Source organism: Rhincodon typus, chromosome 15 (assembly GCF_021869965.1).
Source record: "Rhincodon typus isolate 14 chromosome 15, sRhiTyp1.1, whole genome shotgun sequence".
Classification (NCBI taxonomy): domain Eukaryota; kingdom Metazoa; phylum Chordata; class Chondrichthyes; order Orectolobiformes; family Rhincodontidae; genus Rhincodon; species Rhincodon typus.
Genome location: NC_063346.1, coordinates 58677416 through 58696003, shown reverse-complemented (window position 1 = coordinate 58696003; position 18588 = coordinate 58677416). Strand labels below are relative to the sequence as shown.

The 18588-nt window shown below is 45.4% G+C and overlaps 1 protein-coding gene across 3 annotated transcripts in view; it reads right to left on the bottom strand.

The window, feature by feature from the left end:
- Window positions 1-11375: 11375 nt before the first annotated feature.
- Window positions 11376-18588, bottom strand: part of st3gal2 (ST3 beta-galactoside alpha-2,3-sialyltransferase 2) — a 282180-nt gene continuing 274967 nt past the window's right edge. For 2 of the 3 annotated variants that reach the window (XM_048606133.1, XM_048606134.1), the window contains one exon: window positions 11376-13235. In XM_048606133.1, the coding sequence (XP_048462090.1) occupies window positions 13062-13235 (174 nt within the window). In that variant the 3' untranslated portion in view covers window positions 11376-13061. The remainder of the gene's footprint in view (window positions 13236-18588) is intronic. The other variant, XM_048606135.1, reaches the window with a different exon arrangement.

The window sequence follows — 18588 nt, the reverse complement described above, 5'->3', positions numbered from 1 at the left end:
AGTCAATGACTGCTGCCAACCAGCCTTGCCTGGTCAGCAAGCTCTTTCTGAGCTGCCTGGAGTGGGCATTGCCAATGGGAGAGATGGTAGAAGACAACTGGTGTGTGCCCATTAACTTCTTGTCCAGCTGCCATGAGCAGGGAGGGCCATTTGGGTCCCACCTTGGCAGATGGCCAGCAGCTGGGCACTCCCTCCAGTAAGATGGCAACAGAGGAGCTTCCTACTCCAGGGCAGGGGTCCCTTTTAATGCCCAGGCCCATCTGGAAATCAGGGAAGAGCTGCCATGCTTGTATTGGCCATGTGGGCATCACGGTGAAGTGCCTGCCTCCAAGGAATCATGGGAATGATGGGGAGCTTCATGACCAGTAACCTGTAAATGAACCTAAAAAAAAATCTGTATAAACCCAAACAGGCCATCGCTGCTGGGAATTGTGTTGTTCAGCTGCTCTTTATCAAACTTGTGACATGTCGTCATGGTATCCCTGTATGGATGGGGGCCTCAGTAACCCTGACACCTCCCAGTTGGAATCGGAGGTGAGCTGTTTGGATGTGTTACGCTTTTCCTTCACGGGCCTGGGCAGAAGCTGGCATCCAGACTGAGAAATGTCTTTGTTGAAATGCCTCCTAAGGTCTCTCTCGACTCTCCCAGCTCCTGGATCCAAACCAAACATCAACAATCATTGGGCGTGGTGAGGGGTGTTGGGGGGGGGGGGGGGGGGGGGGGGAGTACTGCTGGGTGCCAGCCAATGGGGGCATGTCTTGGGCAGACAGATTGTCCTCCCCATAGTATGCCTTGCTTTGCCCGAGACCATAATTGCCTGTAGGGCATCACCCACCACCTCTGTACCAGGAGGCGCTTATTACCCATCAACCTACCAGCTGGGGGTGAAAAGAGATTTGGCCCTCAGTTTAAGGCATCATAACTACCCCCAGAGTATCCCACAGAGCTGCACAAGCAGTCATCCCTCACTCAATGGATGATCGAGGAGTGAAAAACTTTCCAAAGTGTGTTTCTTTATTTGTCAATAAAACCGAGTAGTTCTTTAGGGAAGGACATCATCTGTCCTCACCTGGTCTGGCCCAAGTGTGACTGCAGACCCACAGTGATGGGATTGACTCTGAACTGCCCCCGAAGAGCTGCTCAGTTACAAGGGGTAGGTAACAAATGCCAGCCTCACCAGCCATGCCTGCCTCTGACTAGTCCATGGTGCCTTCATGACCACATCGATGGCCCCTTGCCCCTTAGGTGACCCACATTAGTTGCCAAGCCTCATGGTCTCTCAGCCTAGTCTCTGTGGTGAGATCTGAACAATATGTTGTCACATCTTTAATTCAACGGTGGGCTGAAGATCGCGAAATATTGCAGATATCTCACTTTAACCACTATCTCATGGCTCTATTGAAAGATCATGGGTTTCAGTCCATAAATCCTCTTCAATAGTTGCCTCTCAGCCACCATCGCTGACCAGGATTAACCTTCTGGGATTGTGCAAATTGGTTGCTGTGTTCCCTCCATTATCACAGAATGCTGATGGCACAGGACATGGCTATTTAGCCCGTTGCCACCACGCTAGCTCGTTGCAATCCTGCTACTTCCACTCGTCTGAACTTTCCCCATCATCCTTTTTCTCCTTTCAAGTGCTCGAATTTCTTGATCCCTTCTGTGGAACTCATTGCCGCAGAGGGCTGTGGAGGCCAAGTCATGGAGTGTCTTTAAGACAGAGATAGACGGGTTCTTGATCGGTAAAGGGATCAAGGATTAAAGGGAGAAAGGAGGAGGATTGGGTCGAGAAACATATCAGCCATGATTGAATGGTGAAGCAGACTCAATGGGCTAAATGGCCTAATTCTGCTTGTATATCTTGTTGTTGCATGGATCAAACCTGCCTCCATCAGCTGCCCAGGCAGTGAGTTCCAGATCATAACCACTCCCTGTATGGAAAGTACTTTTCTCACATCACTTTCAGTTCCCTTGCCAATTATCTGAGATCAGTGTCCTCTGGTTTTCCAACAGGAACCATCCTGCCTATCAACTCTATCTCTATCTCAACCCCCTTCTCTCCAAGGGGGGCAATCCCTACCTCCCAAATTTATTCAGGCATTCACGATGACAGTACGTTCTGCTGGCAAAATAAGACCCTGAGCTTCCAGTTGCCTGCCACTTCAACACACCACCTTATTCCCTGGCCAACACCTCCATCTCAGGCTTGCTGCAGTGTTCCAGCAACGCTCAGCACAAGCTGGAAGAACAGCACCTCATTTTCTGCTTGGGGACCCTGCAGCCCTCTGGACTCAATGTCGAGTTCAACAACGTTAGGGCTTGAGCTCTCCCATGTCCTTCCCCCAACCCCCACACATCAAGCGTTGTTACCACATAGTCAGTTATTACACATTGTCAGTCACTAACAGTCTCCATTAATAGCTATTCACCCTCCCAGCCAGATTGTTATACTCTTATTTGTCTGTCCAACTGTTCTCCTCTGTCTTTGGACTCTATCCCCATCTACTGTTTACCCCTTACCCTCTCTCCTCATCCTATCTTCTGCATATAAGCCAACATTTTTCTACCTGCCATCAGTTCTGAGGAAGGATCACTTTACCCGAAACATTAGCCCTGATTTCTCTCCACAGGTGCTGCCAGGCTTGCTGAGCTTTTCCAGCAACTTCTGTTTTTGTTCCTAGACAAGTCTTTCTCTGTTTGTTTTCTTACAAAGGCTTCCCCACTTTGGATGCCTTGCCCACCAGTAAGGCTCCTTAGGATTTACAGAATCTCTGGATTTCCTGAATCATGGTCCCACCGGGAAAGATACCTTGACAGGAGGAGTATTCGTAGAGGCTGAATTCGCTCAGAGCTTCTCACTGAGCTGGGACATTCAGTGGGAATTCTCCAAAGCAACTGAAAATTGTAGGGGCTGAGCCCAACAAGGTTGAAGGTCAGTGTCTCGTCAGCCCTGGGATCTTGCTGATTGACCACACTATGCAATGAGGTACAACACAGTACGTCACTCAGAGATAGTAAGAACTGCCGATGCTGGAGTCTAAAATAACAGAGTCAGGCAGGACCCGATTTTCTGAAGAAGGGTCCCAACCCGAAACGTCAGCTTTCCTGCTCCTCTGATGCTGCCTGGCCTGCTGTGTTCCTCCAGCTCCACACTGTGTTATATTATATAGCACAGTTGAGGTTGGTTGGCTCGCCGAGCTGGTTTGTTGTTTTGCAGACGTTTCGTTACCATGCTTGGTAACATCCTCAGTGCAGCCTCCGATGGAGCGTCGGTGTGTTTTCCCGCTTGGTTTTTAAACTCTGGGGTCCGTTGAGATGGATTGCCTCACTTCTGGGTTTCCTTCGTAGTGGAATGGAAATGGGGTCGAGTTCAATGTGTTTATTAATAGCAAGCTTCGTGGAGTGCCATGCTTCCAGGAATTCTCATGCTTGTCTCTGCCTAGCCTGTCCCAGGGTCTTGGTGTTGTCCCAGTCGAAGTCGTGGTTCTCCTTGTCCATGTGGATTGAGGTGAGTGAGTATTGGTCGTGTCTTTTTGTAGCCAGTTGGTGTTCATGTACTCTTGTTGTTAGTTTCCTTCCTGTTTGTCCGATGTAGTGTTTCTCGCAGTCTCTGCAGGGGATTTTGTAGATGACGTTGCGGGGAGTGGGTCTTTCGTTCAGGTGTGCAGTTGTCGTAGGGTTGACTTGGGCTTGTGTGCCACACTGATGCCCAGCAGTCGTAGGAGTCTTGTGGTGAGTTCCGACAGGGTAGGCAGAGACAGCACGAGATTTCCTGGAAGCATGGCACTCCACGAAGCTTGCTATTAATAAACACATTGAACGCGACCCCATTTCCATTCCACTACGAAGGAAACCCGGAAGTGAGGCAATCCATCTCAACAGACCCCAGAGTTTAAAAACCAGGCGGGAAAACACACTGACGCTTCATCGGAGGCTGCACTGAGGATGTTACCAAGCACTGTAATGAAACGTCTGCAAAACAACAAACCAGCTCGGCGAGCCAACCGACCTCAACACCCACAACCCGTGCTACAGATCTACTCCAAAACCTTACAGCACAGTACGTGCAGTTTGGATCCACACTCTGCATTTATTCTGGTTGGCTGGGTAAAGAAAGAAGGACAAAACTTTGTAGAACCTTCCTTGAGGAGATGAAATAAATCAGGAGAGTGATCAATTGTACACAGTCTGTAGAACAACCAGATGAAATGAACCAATCACGCACTGTCTTTTAATTGTTTTCAGATGAAAATGAAGCCCATTTCTGTCTTCTTTTCAGATTGCGTTTTCTCCATGTCAATTCGTTGTGCTAAATTAAAACAATTATTGATTTGAAACAAAGGGAACTTTCTGCATGATTACATTCAGCAGGGAGGTGAGTACTGTTTCCAATACTGGACTATTATGGTGAGATTGTGCCATTGATTTTACTTTTGCAATAAAAAGTTCAGACTCCAGGCTAGAATTCAGACTTTAATGTTAAAACCTCAAGCAGACTGTAATCTATCTGTAGAGAAATGAATTGGGGATTGAAGTCGTTGGTAATAAGATGAATAACTAGGCTGAAGTGCTTGGGATGAGCTACTCAATTTGGCCACTTACAATGCCAGCAATGAATCCACAGATGTGTAAATTTCGTCAGCTCCTACAGGAACTGGAAAGCTGTCAGAGAGCACACAGAAGCAAGATTTGTGTTTGAGGTACAGTCAAAGAATTGTTCTGGCATTTGTTTAGAAGGCAGGAGCGGGGCTGCCTTGAGAATAAGATATGTTTGACATCACCTTTGATTTAAGAGGAGATGATAATTAAATGGAACATCAGACCATTCCTGCCCACATTGAGTTAAAATCAGGGCCACTTGGCAAATGGTCCGGAGGAAATCACAGGCAATTTGGACTCACTCCCTACCCGGCACTCACAGTCCAAGGTTCCACATGGAGGAGGTGGGGAAATCACAGGAGGGTGACTCAAACATTTAGCATGGGATATTGAATCTGCCCAGTGGTGGGACTGGAAAGAAGTCTTTGTATTTAAGGTGCTTTCAGGCTCTGAAACTGAAGTGGGGGCAGCAAGGTGACTGTCTGGGCAAGATTGTGAAAACAGAAGTCCCGCTAAATTTAGAAATTTGAAATCTGTCTTCCACTTTATGCTTGTCACGTTGAGATGTTGGAAGTGGGGAGTGGGTGGGGATAATGGGGATCAAATGGGAGAATGGGCAAGTGAGATTGCATGGGAATAGGAGAAGGTTGCAGAGAGGGAGACAGGTGATGCCACATTAGCTCAGGAGAGCTGACAAAGGGGGAAATATTTCTGCTCCTCTTGGATGGAAAAAGAAAAGCACTCCCTGGCTGTAGCTGGGGTTTCTCAACCCTGGGAAGTCTGGAAGCCGTTAAAATGCTGAAACAAATCTGAAACATGTAGCTTCATTTAAGTCGAGCAGGATTAAGTAGAATGTCCAACATGTTTTAAAGTCTATTAAGACCAAACAGGTAACAAGAGAAAGCGCCGGTCCACTCGAGAAGAAGGGAGGGAATTTATGTGTGAAGCCAGAGGAAGTGGGTGAGGTCCATAATAAGTAATTTGTATCGGTATTCACAAAGGAGAAAGGCACGGATGATGGAAGGCCATTACAGCAGTTTGTTGATAATTTGGGGCATGCTGATATTAAGAAGGTTGAGGTGCTGGTTGTGTTGAAATCATAAGGTAAGTAAGTCCCCAGGGCCTGATGGGATCTACTCCAGGATACTGAAGGTGACAAGGGAGGAGATTGCAGAGGTCTTGACAGATATCTTTGTAACCTCTTCAGCCATAGGCAAAGTCCCGGAAGACTGGAGAATAGACAATGTTATTGCTTTAAGAAGGGCAACAGGGATAACACAGGAAATTACAGTGAATGAGCCTTACCTCAGTGGCAGGGAAATTATTGGAGAAGGTTCTTAGGGACAGGATTTACTCGCATTTGGAAAAGAGTGGACTTATTAGGGATAGGGTCAGCATGGCCTTGTGTAGGGGATGTCTTGTCTCATAAACTTTAAGATAGAGTTTTTTGAGAAAGTGACGAGGATGATTGATGAGGGTAGGGCAGTGGATGTTGTCTAAATGGATTTTGCTAAAGCATTTGACAAGGTCCCTCAGGGTAGGCTGGTCCAGAATGCCAAATTGCATGGAATCCATGGTAACTTGGCAAAATGGATACAAAACATGACTCTATGACTCTAAAATCAGCCTGGCCATAGATGACAGAGGGTAGTTGTGGAGGAGCATTTTTCTGACTGGACACCTGCGACTAGTGGTATTCTCCAAGGATCAGTGCTGGTACCTCTAGTGTTTGTAATATATATCAGTGATTTGGTTGAAAATGTAGATGGTCCGACTAGTACATTTGTAGATGACATAAAAAAATTTGTGGAGTTGTGGCTAAAGAGGAAGGTTGTCAAAAGATACAGCAGCATACAGATCAATTGGAAAGTTGGGCAGAAAAATGCAGATGAAACGTAATCCAGACAAGTCTGAGGTGGTGCATTTTGGGAAGTCAAATGCAAGAGGAAAATATATAGTAAATGGCTGGGGCCTTGGGAACATTGATTTACAGAGGGATCTTGGGATCCAAGACTATAGTTCACTGAAAGTGGCAATACAAGTGCATAAGGGGGTAAAAACAGGCTACAGCATGATTGCTTTCATCAGTCGGGGCACTGAGTACAATAGTTGGCAAATCATGTTGCATGTGTATAAGAATTTGGTTGGGCCACATTTGTAGTACCGGGTGCTGTTCTGGTTGCTGCACTATTGGAAGGATGTGAAGGCTTTGCAGAGGGTGCAGAAGAGGTTTATCAGGATGTTGCCTGGATTGGAGTGTGTTAGCAATAAGGAGAAGTTGGACAAGCTTGGAATGTTTTCGCTAGAATGTTGGAGGCTGAGGGGCGACCTGATGGAAGTATATAAAATTATGAGAGGTATGGGTAGAGTGGATATTAACTGCCAGGGAAGACAGTAAAAACAGACACATTAGCAAAGTTTAAGAGGCATTTAGACAGACACATGAATGGGCAGGGAAGAGAGGGATACAGACCAAGTGCAGGCAGATGAGATTAGTTTAGAATGGCATCATGGTCGGCATGGACACAGTGGGCTGAAGGGCTTATTTCTACGCTGTCCTGTTCTGTAAATTATAATCATTGACCCACCTCTTGAAAGCGGGTTACGATTCAGTACCCAGTCCACACAGAAGTAGGTAAGCTCACAACTGATTGGTTAGGTTTCCCACTTCCCTAACCCACACTCGATCCTGTTGGGGTGGGGTACAAGCCTAATGTGGTAAACAAATCTATTCCAGTTTCTTTACTGATACCGTGAGCACATTCTGAAAAAAAAAACACTGGAAATATTAACTGTTCACTGATGATGTCAATCTCGACATCAGCTGAAGGAATCCTCACCTTTGGTTTTGGGATGGATCTCCTCAGCCCTGGCCTAGTGGAATTATCACTGGATTGTTAATCCAGAGAACCAGGTAATGTTCTGGTTTCAAATTCCACCATCTACCAATAGAATGCATAGGCTTTTCTTCTTTTCTCATTTGCTTTTTCTGTTTTTAGTTTTTGTCTTTTGTTTTCTCTACTGACTTACCCTCTGGGGAGCAGCAGTGATGGCATCGGCCATGTTGAATTGTCCGGTGGATGTCCAGTGCGAGGCAGCAGCCGGGGGCCTGTCCTGGGACACTCGGGGAGTTGCCGATGCCCAGAGCGCGGGGACCGAAGGCGAGGCTGAGGATTCCAGGGTCTGAGATCCCAGGAGCGAGCCCAATGCAGCAATGGAGGTTCCCCCAATATCTGGAGTGATCATGAGACCAGGGGAGATAGAGCCAGTGTGGAGCAAGCATGCCAAAGCGGAGGAGATTGAGTGCTTGTCAGACTTGTGGTCCCAGCATGGCTAAGCACTTAAAAAAGACTTAACACTGAGAAGGACTGTAATGTTTAACTTTGTTCCTTATTTCTTTCTACCTTGTTCTTAAGTTTTTGTCCCTATGTACCTAAGATGGTGCTGTGTGTGGCAACATTGAAAACATTTCACTGTACTCCTGTATTTTTGTACTTGAGTAAATGTGACAATAAAGTCTAAATCAAATCAAAATCAAATCAATAAAAATCCAGAACTAAGAGTCTAACGATGACCATGAATCCATTGTCAATTGTTGGGAAAAGCCCATCTGATTCATTAATGTCCTTTAGGGAAGGAAACTGCCATCCTTACCCAGTCTGGCCTACATGTGACTCCAGACCCACAGCAATGTGGTTGACTCTTAACTGCCCTCTGGGCAATAAATGCTGGCCTGGCCCGCGACGCCCTCATCCCATTAATAAAAAAACAAATCACCTTTATAACAAGGAATGTATTACATCTTGGGAGCACAGGAAATCGTCACATCTTCCAATGCATTTCAAGTCTCATTCCATTCTCATAATGTTAACTTTACAGCTGAACTTTGGGAACTTGTTGGGCAAGTGATCTGCAAAACAAAAGCCTTGACCTCCAGGAATCCCAGGTTGAAGAGCTTTTGATAATGGTCTTTTGTATGATATCCTAGGAGCCCGGCTCAATAAAACAGGCCTCCTACATTCTGTCTGTCGGGCGATTAATGTTACTGTACAAACTCTCGAAGCCGTTTGGTGGTGCTGGCTCTCCAAGGTACGTATAGAGACAATTTGAATTAAACACAGCATTCCTGCCCAGGTAGCAATAATCTCACTGACTGTGACCCCCTCCCCCCACCCCAGGTCTAACAAATGCTTTTGTGACAGGGAATATAAACAAAGTCATAAAGTGAAGTCTGAGATGTCGACGATGTGATTGCTTGTTGGAGGAAACACTGGGATATCTAACAACCGATCTCCCATAGCACATACTTGTTATGAGTCAATCTCCAGTAGCCTGGCTGGTTAATGTCAGTGTGTAGCTGGGCTCCCTAAACTTATCTCTCATTCTGAGCGTGGAGTTACAATGGAGATGCTGTTGTTAACATAGCACCCTGACTGCATAGTATGCCTCGTCCACTGTAACACCCTAACAGCGGTGCCAAGCACTCCCATTTCACTCAATCCCTCCCCTTCTTTCATTCCAGTGGGAAGTGACCTTTGATAGGGCTGAATGAGCCAAGGAGGGTGGTGGGATTCCTGACTTCCATCTCCTCGCTCACTCACCATCCCATGAGGAAATGATCCTTGCCCGAGTGGGAGAAGACCATACCCAGCTGGAGGAAGAACCACCGACAGTCTCCTCTCAAATCTTCCACCTCCATCCTTGGAGGGTTGGAGTATAAGAGTAGGGAAGACTTACTAGAACTGTACAAGGTGCTGGTGAGACCACATCTAGAGACTGAGCAGTTTTGGTCCCCTTATTTAAACAAAGGTATCATTTCATTGGAGACAGCTCAGAGAAGGTTCACTGGGATGATCCCTGGTATGGAGAGATTGTATTATGAGCAAAGGTTAAACAGGTTGGGACTCTACTCACTAGAGTTTAGAAGAATGAGAGGTGATCTCACTGAAATATCTAGGCTTCTTAAGGGCTTGACAGGGTAAATGCTGAGAGGATGTTTCCCATCATGGGAGAGTCCAGGACCAGAGGGAACAGTCTCAGAATAAAGAGGTGCCAATTTAAGACTGAGATGAGGAGGAATTCCTTCTCTCTCGGAGTTGAGAGTCTTTGGAACTCCTTGCCACTGAGAGCTGTAAGTGTGGGGTCCTTATTTATGGTAATATTGATAGATTCTTGATCAGTAGGGGAATCAAGGGTTACAGGGAAAATGCAGGAATGTTGGATCAGTCACGATCCTATTGAACTGGTGGAGCAGGCACGAGGGGCTGAATGGCCTACTCCTGTTTCTATTTCTTATGGTCACCCTCAGTCAGGTGGGATTTCAAGCCAAGTAGAGGCTGAACCTTTCTCAGGACAGGACACACTTGGAATGTCTGGGCCCTCGCTGAACAAACACTGCCCGGTCACCTGACCAAAATTTCAAAGCTCCACGAGAGGGCAGTCTCCCTCCAGCTCAGCTATGAACACTGGGACAACACCCTAGACACAGTGGGATGGAAAGGAAGAAGACCTTCTGAGGAAAATAGGTGGCGCAGGTAAAAATTCATTGTAAACATGTTATCACATTTGTAAATATACGGTCACTTTTTATCATCAGTTATGCGAGCAAATGTTTCTTTAAGCTGCAACTACAAGAATGAAGGTACAGATCGTTTACCATCCATAGTGCTACACACTGTTTGAGGGTCCAAGGTGTAACATGGGCAGCTCCTGCATCATGTGCAGTGTGAGGGAAAATGGTAAGGGATGGTTACTTTGGCAACGAGGGTTAATCTTTCCCGAATGCAGAGAATTTGCTTGTTCCTCACGGCCATAAGTGGAATCGATTCAGAACGTTGCTTGATGTGGTTAAGAGAACTTGGGGCATGGGTGCGGTGGGACTTTTATTTGACAAATTGTTGTCAAGGCATGCGGTTCACACTGCGAGCGTTTTGTGATCACGGCTGCCTTTCCCCTGGACCTGGTGTGTGTCCATTTACTCCTTCTGCCTTTTGAAGGGCCTCACTTCATGCAAAGAGGCAAGAGAAGGCTGAGATACGGTGGGCACCCAGGAACGTGCAACGTGAGTGGGCACTAAGCCCTGAAATGCAGCCTGGTCCAACCCGCCTGTCCCTGAAGGTAGAGTATCCGACAGCAGCATTGCAAACAGAGGTGCTGGGGTGATACCAAACTGCAGCACTGAGGTGCTGGACCATGCTCTCAGTGACTGCAGCTGTGCCTAACCGCTGGTACACATTTGATACCAGCTTGCCTGGGTTGGATGCAGGCAAATGGAGCATGCCGTCACAGCTTGAGAGCTACCATCCAAAACGTCACTACAATTGCAACTTCAACATTTGAATATATCCACTGTGTTTGAACATTGACAGACTTTGCTCTTGGTCGAACATGGCAGAACTATTGACAACCATCCCTGGGCTGGTCAAAGCCCTCCCCACTGACCCCCTCCAACCTCCGCTAAATGGATTCTGAGGTCCAGCAGTGCCCTCCAAGGTGCCCTGTGTGTAACTGCGGGTATTTCTACTGCTGTTTATGTACTGCTAACCCTGCTTCGAGCCAGGCTGCCTAGCACCAGACAGTCTCACAGAAAGAGACTAAAAGGTTTGACTGATGAAGAAGATTTCTTCTGAAGTCCGGTGTAACCCAAAGGTTCCCTCAACAACATTTGAGTCACAGCCATCATCACAGGGGAATCCTTTTCCAGTCCACAGGGCATGTGACAGATTCAAAGATAACAGAGCTGAAATATCAGAGTACAACAGACACAAACACTTCATTTTTTCTTCTCTGCCATTGCTTCTTCAAATCAGTATTTGAGGAAGAATGGGTTTTGTGTTTTATTATTCAATGGAGAAAACAAATAAAAATTCTACAGTAGTTCCTAACGTTTCCTTCATTCTTTAAGACAGACAGGAAGACTACATGACAGCTATAATACTGCGTTCCTTGTGCTTTGGAGATGGTGCTGTGCTACCTGTTCTTCGTATGTCTGATTAGAAAGTTCAAGTGGTTTAATATTTCGGTGAGAGATAATGCTGCCTCTATTTGTGCACAGAGCCTCTGCCCTCTGCAGTCACACTAACCCGGGAAAAGGGGAATAAGGTATGGGGGGGGTCAGTACTTTGGATCTTTGCCCCATTTGGGTAGCCCCAGGACTTTCCGATTACGAATTTCAGAGCTGGTGCCTGCGATTGACGTAAGCTGACCCATTATTGAGACAGGTGTATGCCCAGCCCTCATGTCCCATGTTGCTCTCAGTATCACTATAGGAAGCACCCAATCACATACGACTGTATGGGAAGGTGGACTCGCTCTGCTCAGACGGCTTGAGGGCCTCAGTCCCTTGACAAAGGGGACCTGTGCTTTACATTTCCCCCTAAGATGCCAATCAGCTCTGCAGTCCTTGAGATCTGTCTACAGCCAGGATTCTTTGCATCAACCTCCAGTTACTACTGCGAGGCTTGTGTCACTGAGCTCATATCTTTTGTTGTGCTGCAGATCCCGCGGAGGCAGAAATCATGCCTCAAATTTAACGCAAAGTCACAGTAAAGTAAATGTAAAATAAAATTCTATTTCTGGGAACAGTATATTAGACGGTTATTAGGTAATGGCCAAGATGGCATCATCATGGTTAAGGGATCCTGGGGAAACAATGTTAAAATGGACTCACACTCCCCGTTCTGCAGCCCTGTCTTCTAAATGTCTATCCCCTGTTGGACACCAGACATGTGGCATTCCCATTAACTCCAAGCAGTGAATCTGGTATCACACATTTCCTTTGCAAAGGAGACTCAAATGCGGGATGCAAGGAAATGCTCTCGGCTGCTGTGCGACGATGGAGGCTGTGCTTGGTTTAATTTACCACTGACAGCAAATGAGCACACTGGTTTGCTTCTGGTTGTGTTCTAACGCACACTGGTCTTGCCTCCAAATGACAAGCTCCATTTCCACAGTCTGGAAGTAAAAAGTGGTTTCAGTAACTTGCTGATGAAACAAATCCAACAGAGGGTTAACCAAAAGACAGGACTCTCCTCAAAACATGCATATCCCTTTATCCCCAGACCCCATCATCACTATACATGGGCAATATTGTCATTGCATACATTCCTGACAACTCCACAATTCAAATATTAAAATCGTCCTTGGAAACATCTAAATTCTCTGATAGCCCACTGTACATCGAGCTAGCTACCCATCAGCCACCAGGGTGCTGGTCAGCCATCTTGAAATGATCCAATGAAATGATTTGGTGAACGTTTGAAGGTAATACTAAATTAGCAGCTGTTCCGTCTTCTCTATTCCAGAGTTCTGCATGATTTTGATTTTTTAAAAAATGTCCAATATGCAATTAAGGGGTAATTGTGTCATTTCTCCACTTGGTGAGGAGAAACAGCAAGTCGTTGTAAAGTCCACACCACCCCGCTTTTAAAAAAAATTCAACTGCATAATTAGGCCTTTTTCTTCAGTTTCCTCGGAAAACTTTGATTTTTCCTGCTTCAGCTAGTAAATTTATTATTTTTGCTTCAAAATCTGCATCATGCACTCCAGTCTTTCGGAATTCTCCAGCATATCTGTTGTTCTCCCAGTAGTGGTGCCAATTCCCTCTGCTATCAGCACCAAATCCAAACACGTTCACCTGCGGAAGAAAATGCAAAAGGAATCAAAATGGCCCTTACCCCATTTGACTTTCAATCCCTACAACCTCAGGGAATCCCTCCAATCTGCCCGAACAAAATCATCTCTGCCACAGGCGATATCCTAGAAGACTGGAGAATAGCCAATGTTGTTCCTTTGTTTAAGAAGGGCAACAGGGATAACCCAGGAAATTACAGGCCGTTGAGCCTTACATCAGTGGTACTGAAATTATTGGAGAAGGTTCTTAGGGGCAGGATTTACTCGCATTTGGAAAAGAATGGACTTATTAGGGATGGGGTCAGCATGGCTTTGTGTGGGGAGATCTTGTCTCACAAACTTGATTGAATTTTTTGAGGAAGTGAGGAAGATAATTGATGAGGGTAGGGCAGTAGATATCTACATGGACTTTGCTAAAGCATTTGACAAAGTCCTCATGGTAGGCTGATCCAGAAGATTAAGTTATGTGGATCCATGGTGAGTTAGCTCGGCCGTAGATGACAGAGGGTAATTGTGGAGAGGTTTTCTTTTTACTGGAGTCCATGACCAGTGGTGCTCAGCAAGGATCAGTGCTGGGACCTCTATTGTTTGTAATATATGTCAATGATTTGGATGAAAATGTAAGGGTCTGACTAGTAAGTGTGCAGATGTCACAAAAATTAGTGGAATAGTGGATAGTGAGGAAGGTTATCAAAGGATACAGCAGGATATAGATCAGTTGGAAAGTTGGGCCAAGAAATTGCAGATGGAGTTTAATCCGGATAACTGTGAGGTAATTTTGGGAGGTCAAATGCAAAAGGAAAGTATGCAGTAAATGGCAGGACCCTTAGGAGAATTGATATAAAGAGGGATCTTGGGATGCAAGTCCATAGCTCCCTGAAAGTGGAAATACAAGTGGAGAAGGTGGTAAAGAAGCATATGGCATGCTTGACTTCATCGGCACTGGTTATAAACGTTGTCAAGTCATGTTGTAGCTGTATAAGACTTTAGTTAGGCCACATCTGGAGTATTGTGTGCAGTTCTGATCACCACACTATCGGAAGGATGTGGAGGCATAGGAGAGGGTGCAAAAAGTGGTTTACCAGGATGTTGCTTGGATTGGAGTGGATTAGCTACAAGGAGAGGTTGGACAAACTTGGATTGTTTTCGCCAGAGCTTCAGAGACTGAGGGGCGACCTGATGGAGGTATATAAAATTATGAGGGGCATAGATGTGCTGGATAGTCAGAATCTTCTTCCCAGGGTGGAAATGCCAAATAGGGACATAGATTTAAGCTGAGAGGGGGAAAGGTTAAAGGAGATGTGCGAGGAAAGTTTTTTGCACATTGGGTGCTAGATGCCTGTAACATGCTGCCAGGGCAGGTGGTAGAAGCAGATATGCTATCAACGTTTAAGAGGCATTTAGACAGACACATGAACAGACAGGGAATAGAGGGATATGGACCACATGCAGGCAGATGGAATTAGTTTAGAACAGCATCATGGTTGGCATGGGCATGGTGGGCTGAAGGGCCTGTTCCTGTGTTGTACTGTTCTACGTTAACTACTTGCACACTATCCAATCCCACTCGAATAAGCCAGGACTACCAGTCAGGGTGGGTTCTTCTTTGTGAAAGAGGGAGACCTGTGTTTGATGGAATCCAGCCTCCTCCTGACCAGTGGGGCTCAGGACCACACTGTGGGTTGTGTTGTGATGGAAGTGGTCAGTGTCCCTTTAAATGATAGATTTGCTTTCAACAGTGAAGATTCTGCACTTTGGTTTCTCTGTACATCTAGAATTGGTCAATACTTACACTGTAAGACAGACTTAGCAAAACAAGATAATTCTGCATTATTGACTTGGTCATTCTAGATTATAGTCTAAAGACCCTAAAAAGGTCACTTGTAATATTTGTGGGATTAGAGATCTCTACACATGGGCTAAAAGAACATTCAGATTCTGCTGAATTCTCCAGCAGTGTGGGGTTTATCCGCACTAACCACAACGTTGTTTTGTGTGGTATTTCTAGGCAATGATCTAATCTGTTCAATGGTGCACACATTAATACATTAGCCAGATTGTACACTTGTACATGATACCCATCAACTGGAGTTACTACCACACTGTGGTTATCGGGCACTGACATTTTATTCACCGTAAGGCACGGGGTTTTCTACCCTTTTGGAAACAGACTTGCCTTTGGACTCTTTGTTTACACCTATACCTGTAATAAATACATCGGCCAAATGCAGAGACCAAGTGTGGCAATTATATTCTTGCTATGCTGACTTTCTCCTGAGATCAGACATACAGTGCAAATCTGTCCGTGCATGTGGAAATTGTGCTGATCCACGATATTAACAGAATGAAAGAATTGCACAGAAAATGTCAACAAAAAAGCAATTATTAATGGTGAACACAGACAGTCTTACAGCATGGAAGCAGAGCATCAGACCGACTCATCTGCACCGACCAGACATATCAATCTGGCCTAGTCCCGTTTGCCAGCATTTGGCCAATATCTCTCTAAACCCTTCCTACTCATATACCCATCCAAATGCCTTTTAAATGTTGTAATTGCACCAGCCTCCACCACTTCCTCTGGCAGCTCATTCCATACAAGCACCACCCTCTGTATCAAAAAGTTACCCCTCAGGTCCTTTTTAAATTTTTCCCCTCTCACCGTAAACCTGTGCCCTCTAGTTTTGGACTTCACTACCGGAGGAAAAAGACCTGGGCTATTCACCCTATCCATGCCCCTCATGAATTTATAAACCTCTATCAGGTCACCCCCCAGTCACTGGTGCACCAGGGAAAAAGTTCCTGCCTATTCAGCCTCTCCCTATATCTCAAACCCTTCAGTCCCGGCAACATCCTTGTAAATCTTTTCCAAACCCTTTCAAGTTTAACAACATCCTTCCTCTAGCAGGGAATCCACAATTGAACGCAGAATTCCAAAAGTGGCCTCATCAACGTCCCGCACAGCCACAACATGACCTTCCAACTCCTGTAGTCAATGCACTGGCCCATGAAGGCAAAGCATACCAAAAGCCTTCTTCACTACCTTGTCTACCTTTGACTCCACATGAATGTGTTAAACCAACCATCAGATGGATACAGTGCCCCGGAAGGAAATACCTGAACAACGATTTTCCTCATGTGACCCGAAGCTGCTTGTATTTCCAGCTTCAGCTCATTAACACAGTCTCCGGGCTGCCTTTGGCAAGATCCAGGGAACAGAGGCTGCCGCATGGCTATTGGTATCTGCTGGCTGCTGGATGGTTTCCAAGTCCCACAGCCCATGGGAGGATCACTTTCTGACCCTGCAGACTGGCACGTCTCAGCTCTTAAATATACAGGTGAAGCCAAGGATCTATTTCTGTTTGGTTTCCAGAGCAGGAGTCAGACTCAAATTCACATACTGCCTGATAAACTTTCACCACCCCCACCCCCCACCACCGCTTGCCAAGAACCTACTAACCTCTGCCTTGAAGATATTCAAAGACTCTCTTTCCATTATCTTTCCAGGCATAGAGTTCCAAAGAACTATGTGCCGCTGAGAATAAACATTTCACATTACCAGTGTTTTTAAATGGGACACTTCTGATTCTCAACTAGATTCTTAGTTCTATGATTCTCCCATAAGTGACAGCATCAATTCCATGAATAGGAAAGGTTTAGAGGGACATGGGCCAAATGCAGGTAAATGGGACTAGCCCAGTTTAGGAAACCTGGTTGGCATGGAGGAATTGGGCTGAAGGGCCTGCTTTCGTGCTGTATGACTCCATGACATTTACCCTGTCAAGATCCCTCAAAATCTTCTGTGTTTCAATCAATACTCTTTTAAAGTACAGCAGATACAAGCCAAGCCTATCCAACATTTCCTCACAGGACAACTTACACATTGCGAGTATCAGTCTGGTAAACGTTCTCTGCACTGCTTTCAACGCATTTACACCCTTCCTCAAATAAGAAGAGCAGAACTGTACACAGCAGCTCCAGATGTGGTCTTACCAATGTTCTGTCTAACTGAAGCATAACCTCCCTCCTTCCATATTCAATTCTCATCAAAATAAACAATAATACTCCAGTACTTGCTGCACTTGCATACTAACGTTTTGTGATTCTTGAATGAGGAAACTCAGATCTCTTTGTACCTCAGAGTTCTAAAGTCTCTTGCCATTGAGGTAATTATTTACTTTTAATCCTTCTTGCCAAATGGACAATTTCACATTTTCCCACACTGTACTCCATTTGTCAGGTCTTTGCTTACTCATTTAACCACTCTGTATCTTTGTGAAGCCACGTTATGTCCTCTTCATGACCTAATTTCCTATTTATCTTTGCGTCACGTGCAAATTTGGCAACCATGCCTTCCGTCCCTTCATCTAAGTCATTTATATAAATTGTAAATAGTTGAGATCTGTCATACGTCACTCGTCACATCTTGCCATTGGGCAGAAGATTGATTTATGCCTACTCTGTGCTTCCTGTTAGTCAGTCAATCTTCTACCCTTGCCAACATGTCATCCCTACACCCTGAGCATTTACTTTCCACAATAACCTTTGATTTGGCACTTCATCAAATGTGTTCTGGAAATCTAAATAAAGTCCATCCACTAGTTCCTTTTTATCCACAGCATTACTTGTTCCTTCCTCAAAGAAATCCAATAGACAAGTTAAACATGATCTCCCTTTCACAAAACCATACTAACTAAGGGTGGCACTGTGGTTAGCGCCAGGGACCCGGGTTCGATTTCACCCTCGGGTGACTGTCTGTGTGGAGTTTGCACGTTCTCCCCGTGTCTGCGTGGGTTTTGTCCAGGTGCTCTGGTTTCCTCCCACAATCCAAAGATGTGCAGGGTAGGTGGATTAGCTATGGGAAATGCAGGGTTACAGGGATAGGTTGGCAGGGGGGATGGATGGGTCTGGGTGGGATGTTCTTCGGAGGGTTGGTATGGACTCGATGGGCTGCTTCCATACTGTAGGAATTCTATGATTCTGCCTGATTACCTTGAATGTGTCTAAATGCCCTGCTATATTTATTTATTAATACTTTCTTGGGAAAATTCCCTCTGACAGATATTAAGCTAACTGGCCTGTAGTTTCTTGCTTTCAGTCTCCATCCCTTTTTGAATAAAGGAGTTACATTTGCTATATTCTCATCTAATGGGGATCTTTCCCAAATCTGGGGAGTTTTGAAAATTTAAAACTAAGCATCATCTATCTATCTCATGAGCCACTTTTCTTAAGGCTCTATCAGAATTCTAACTAAGATTCCCACTCTTTCACTTTTAATTCTTGCTAAGACTTCGGACCATACAGCTTCCCACCTAATAAAAACTGAAAGAACTGCGGATGCTGTAAATCAGGAACAA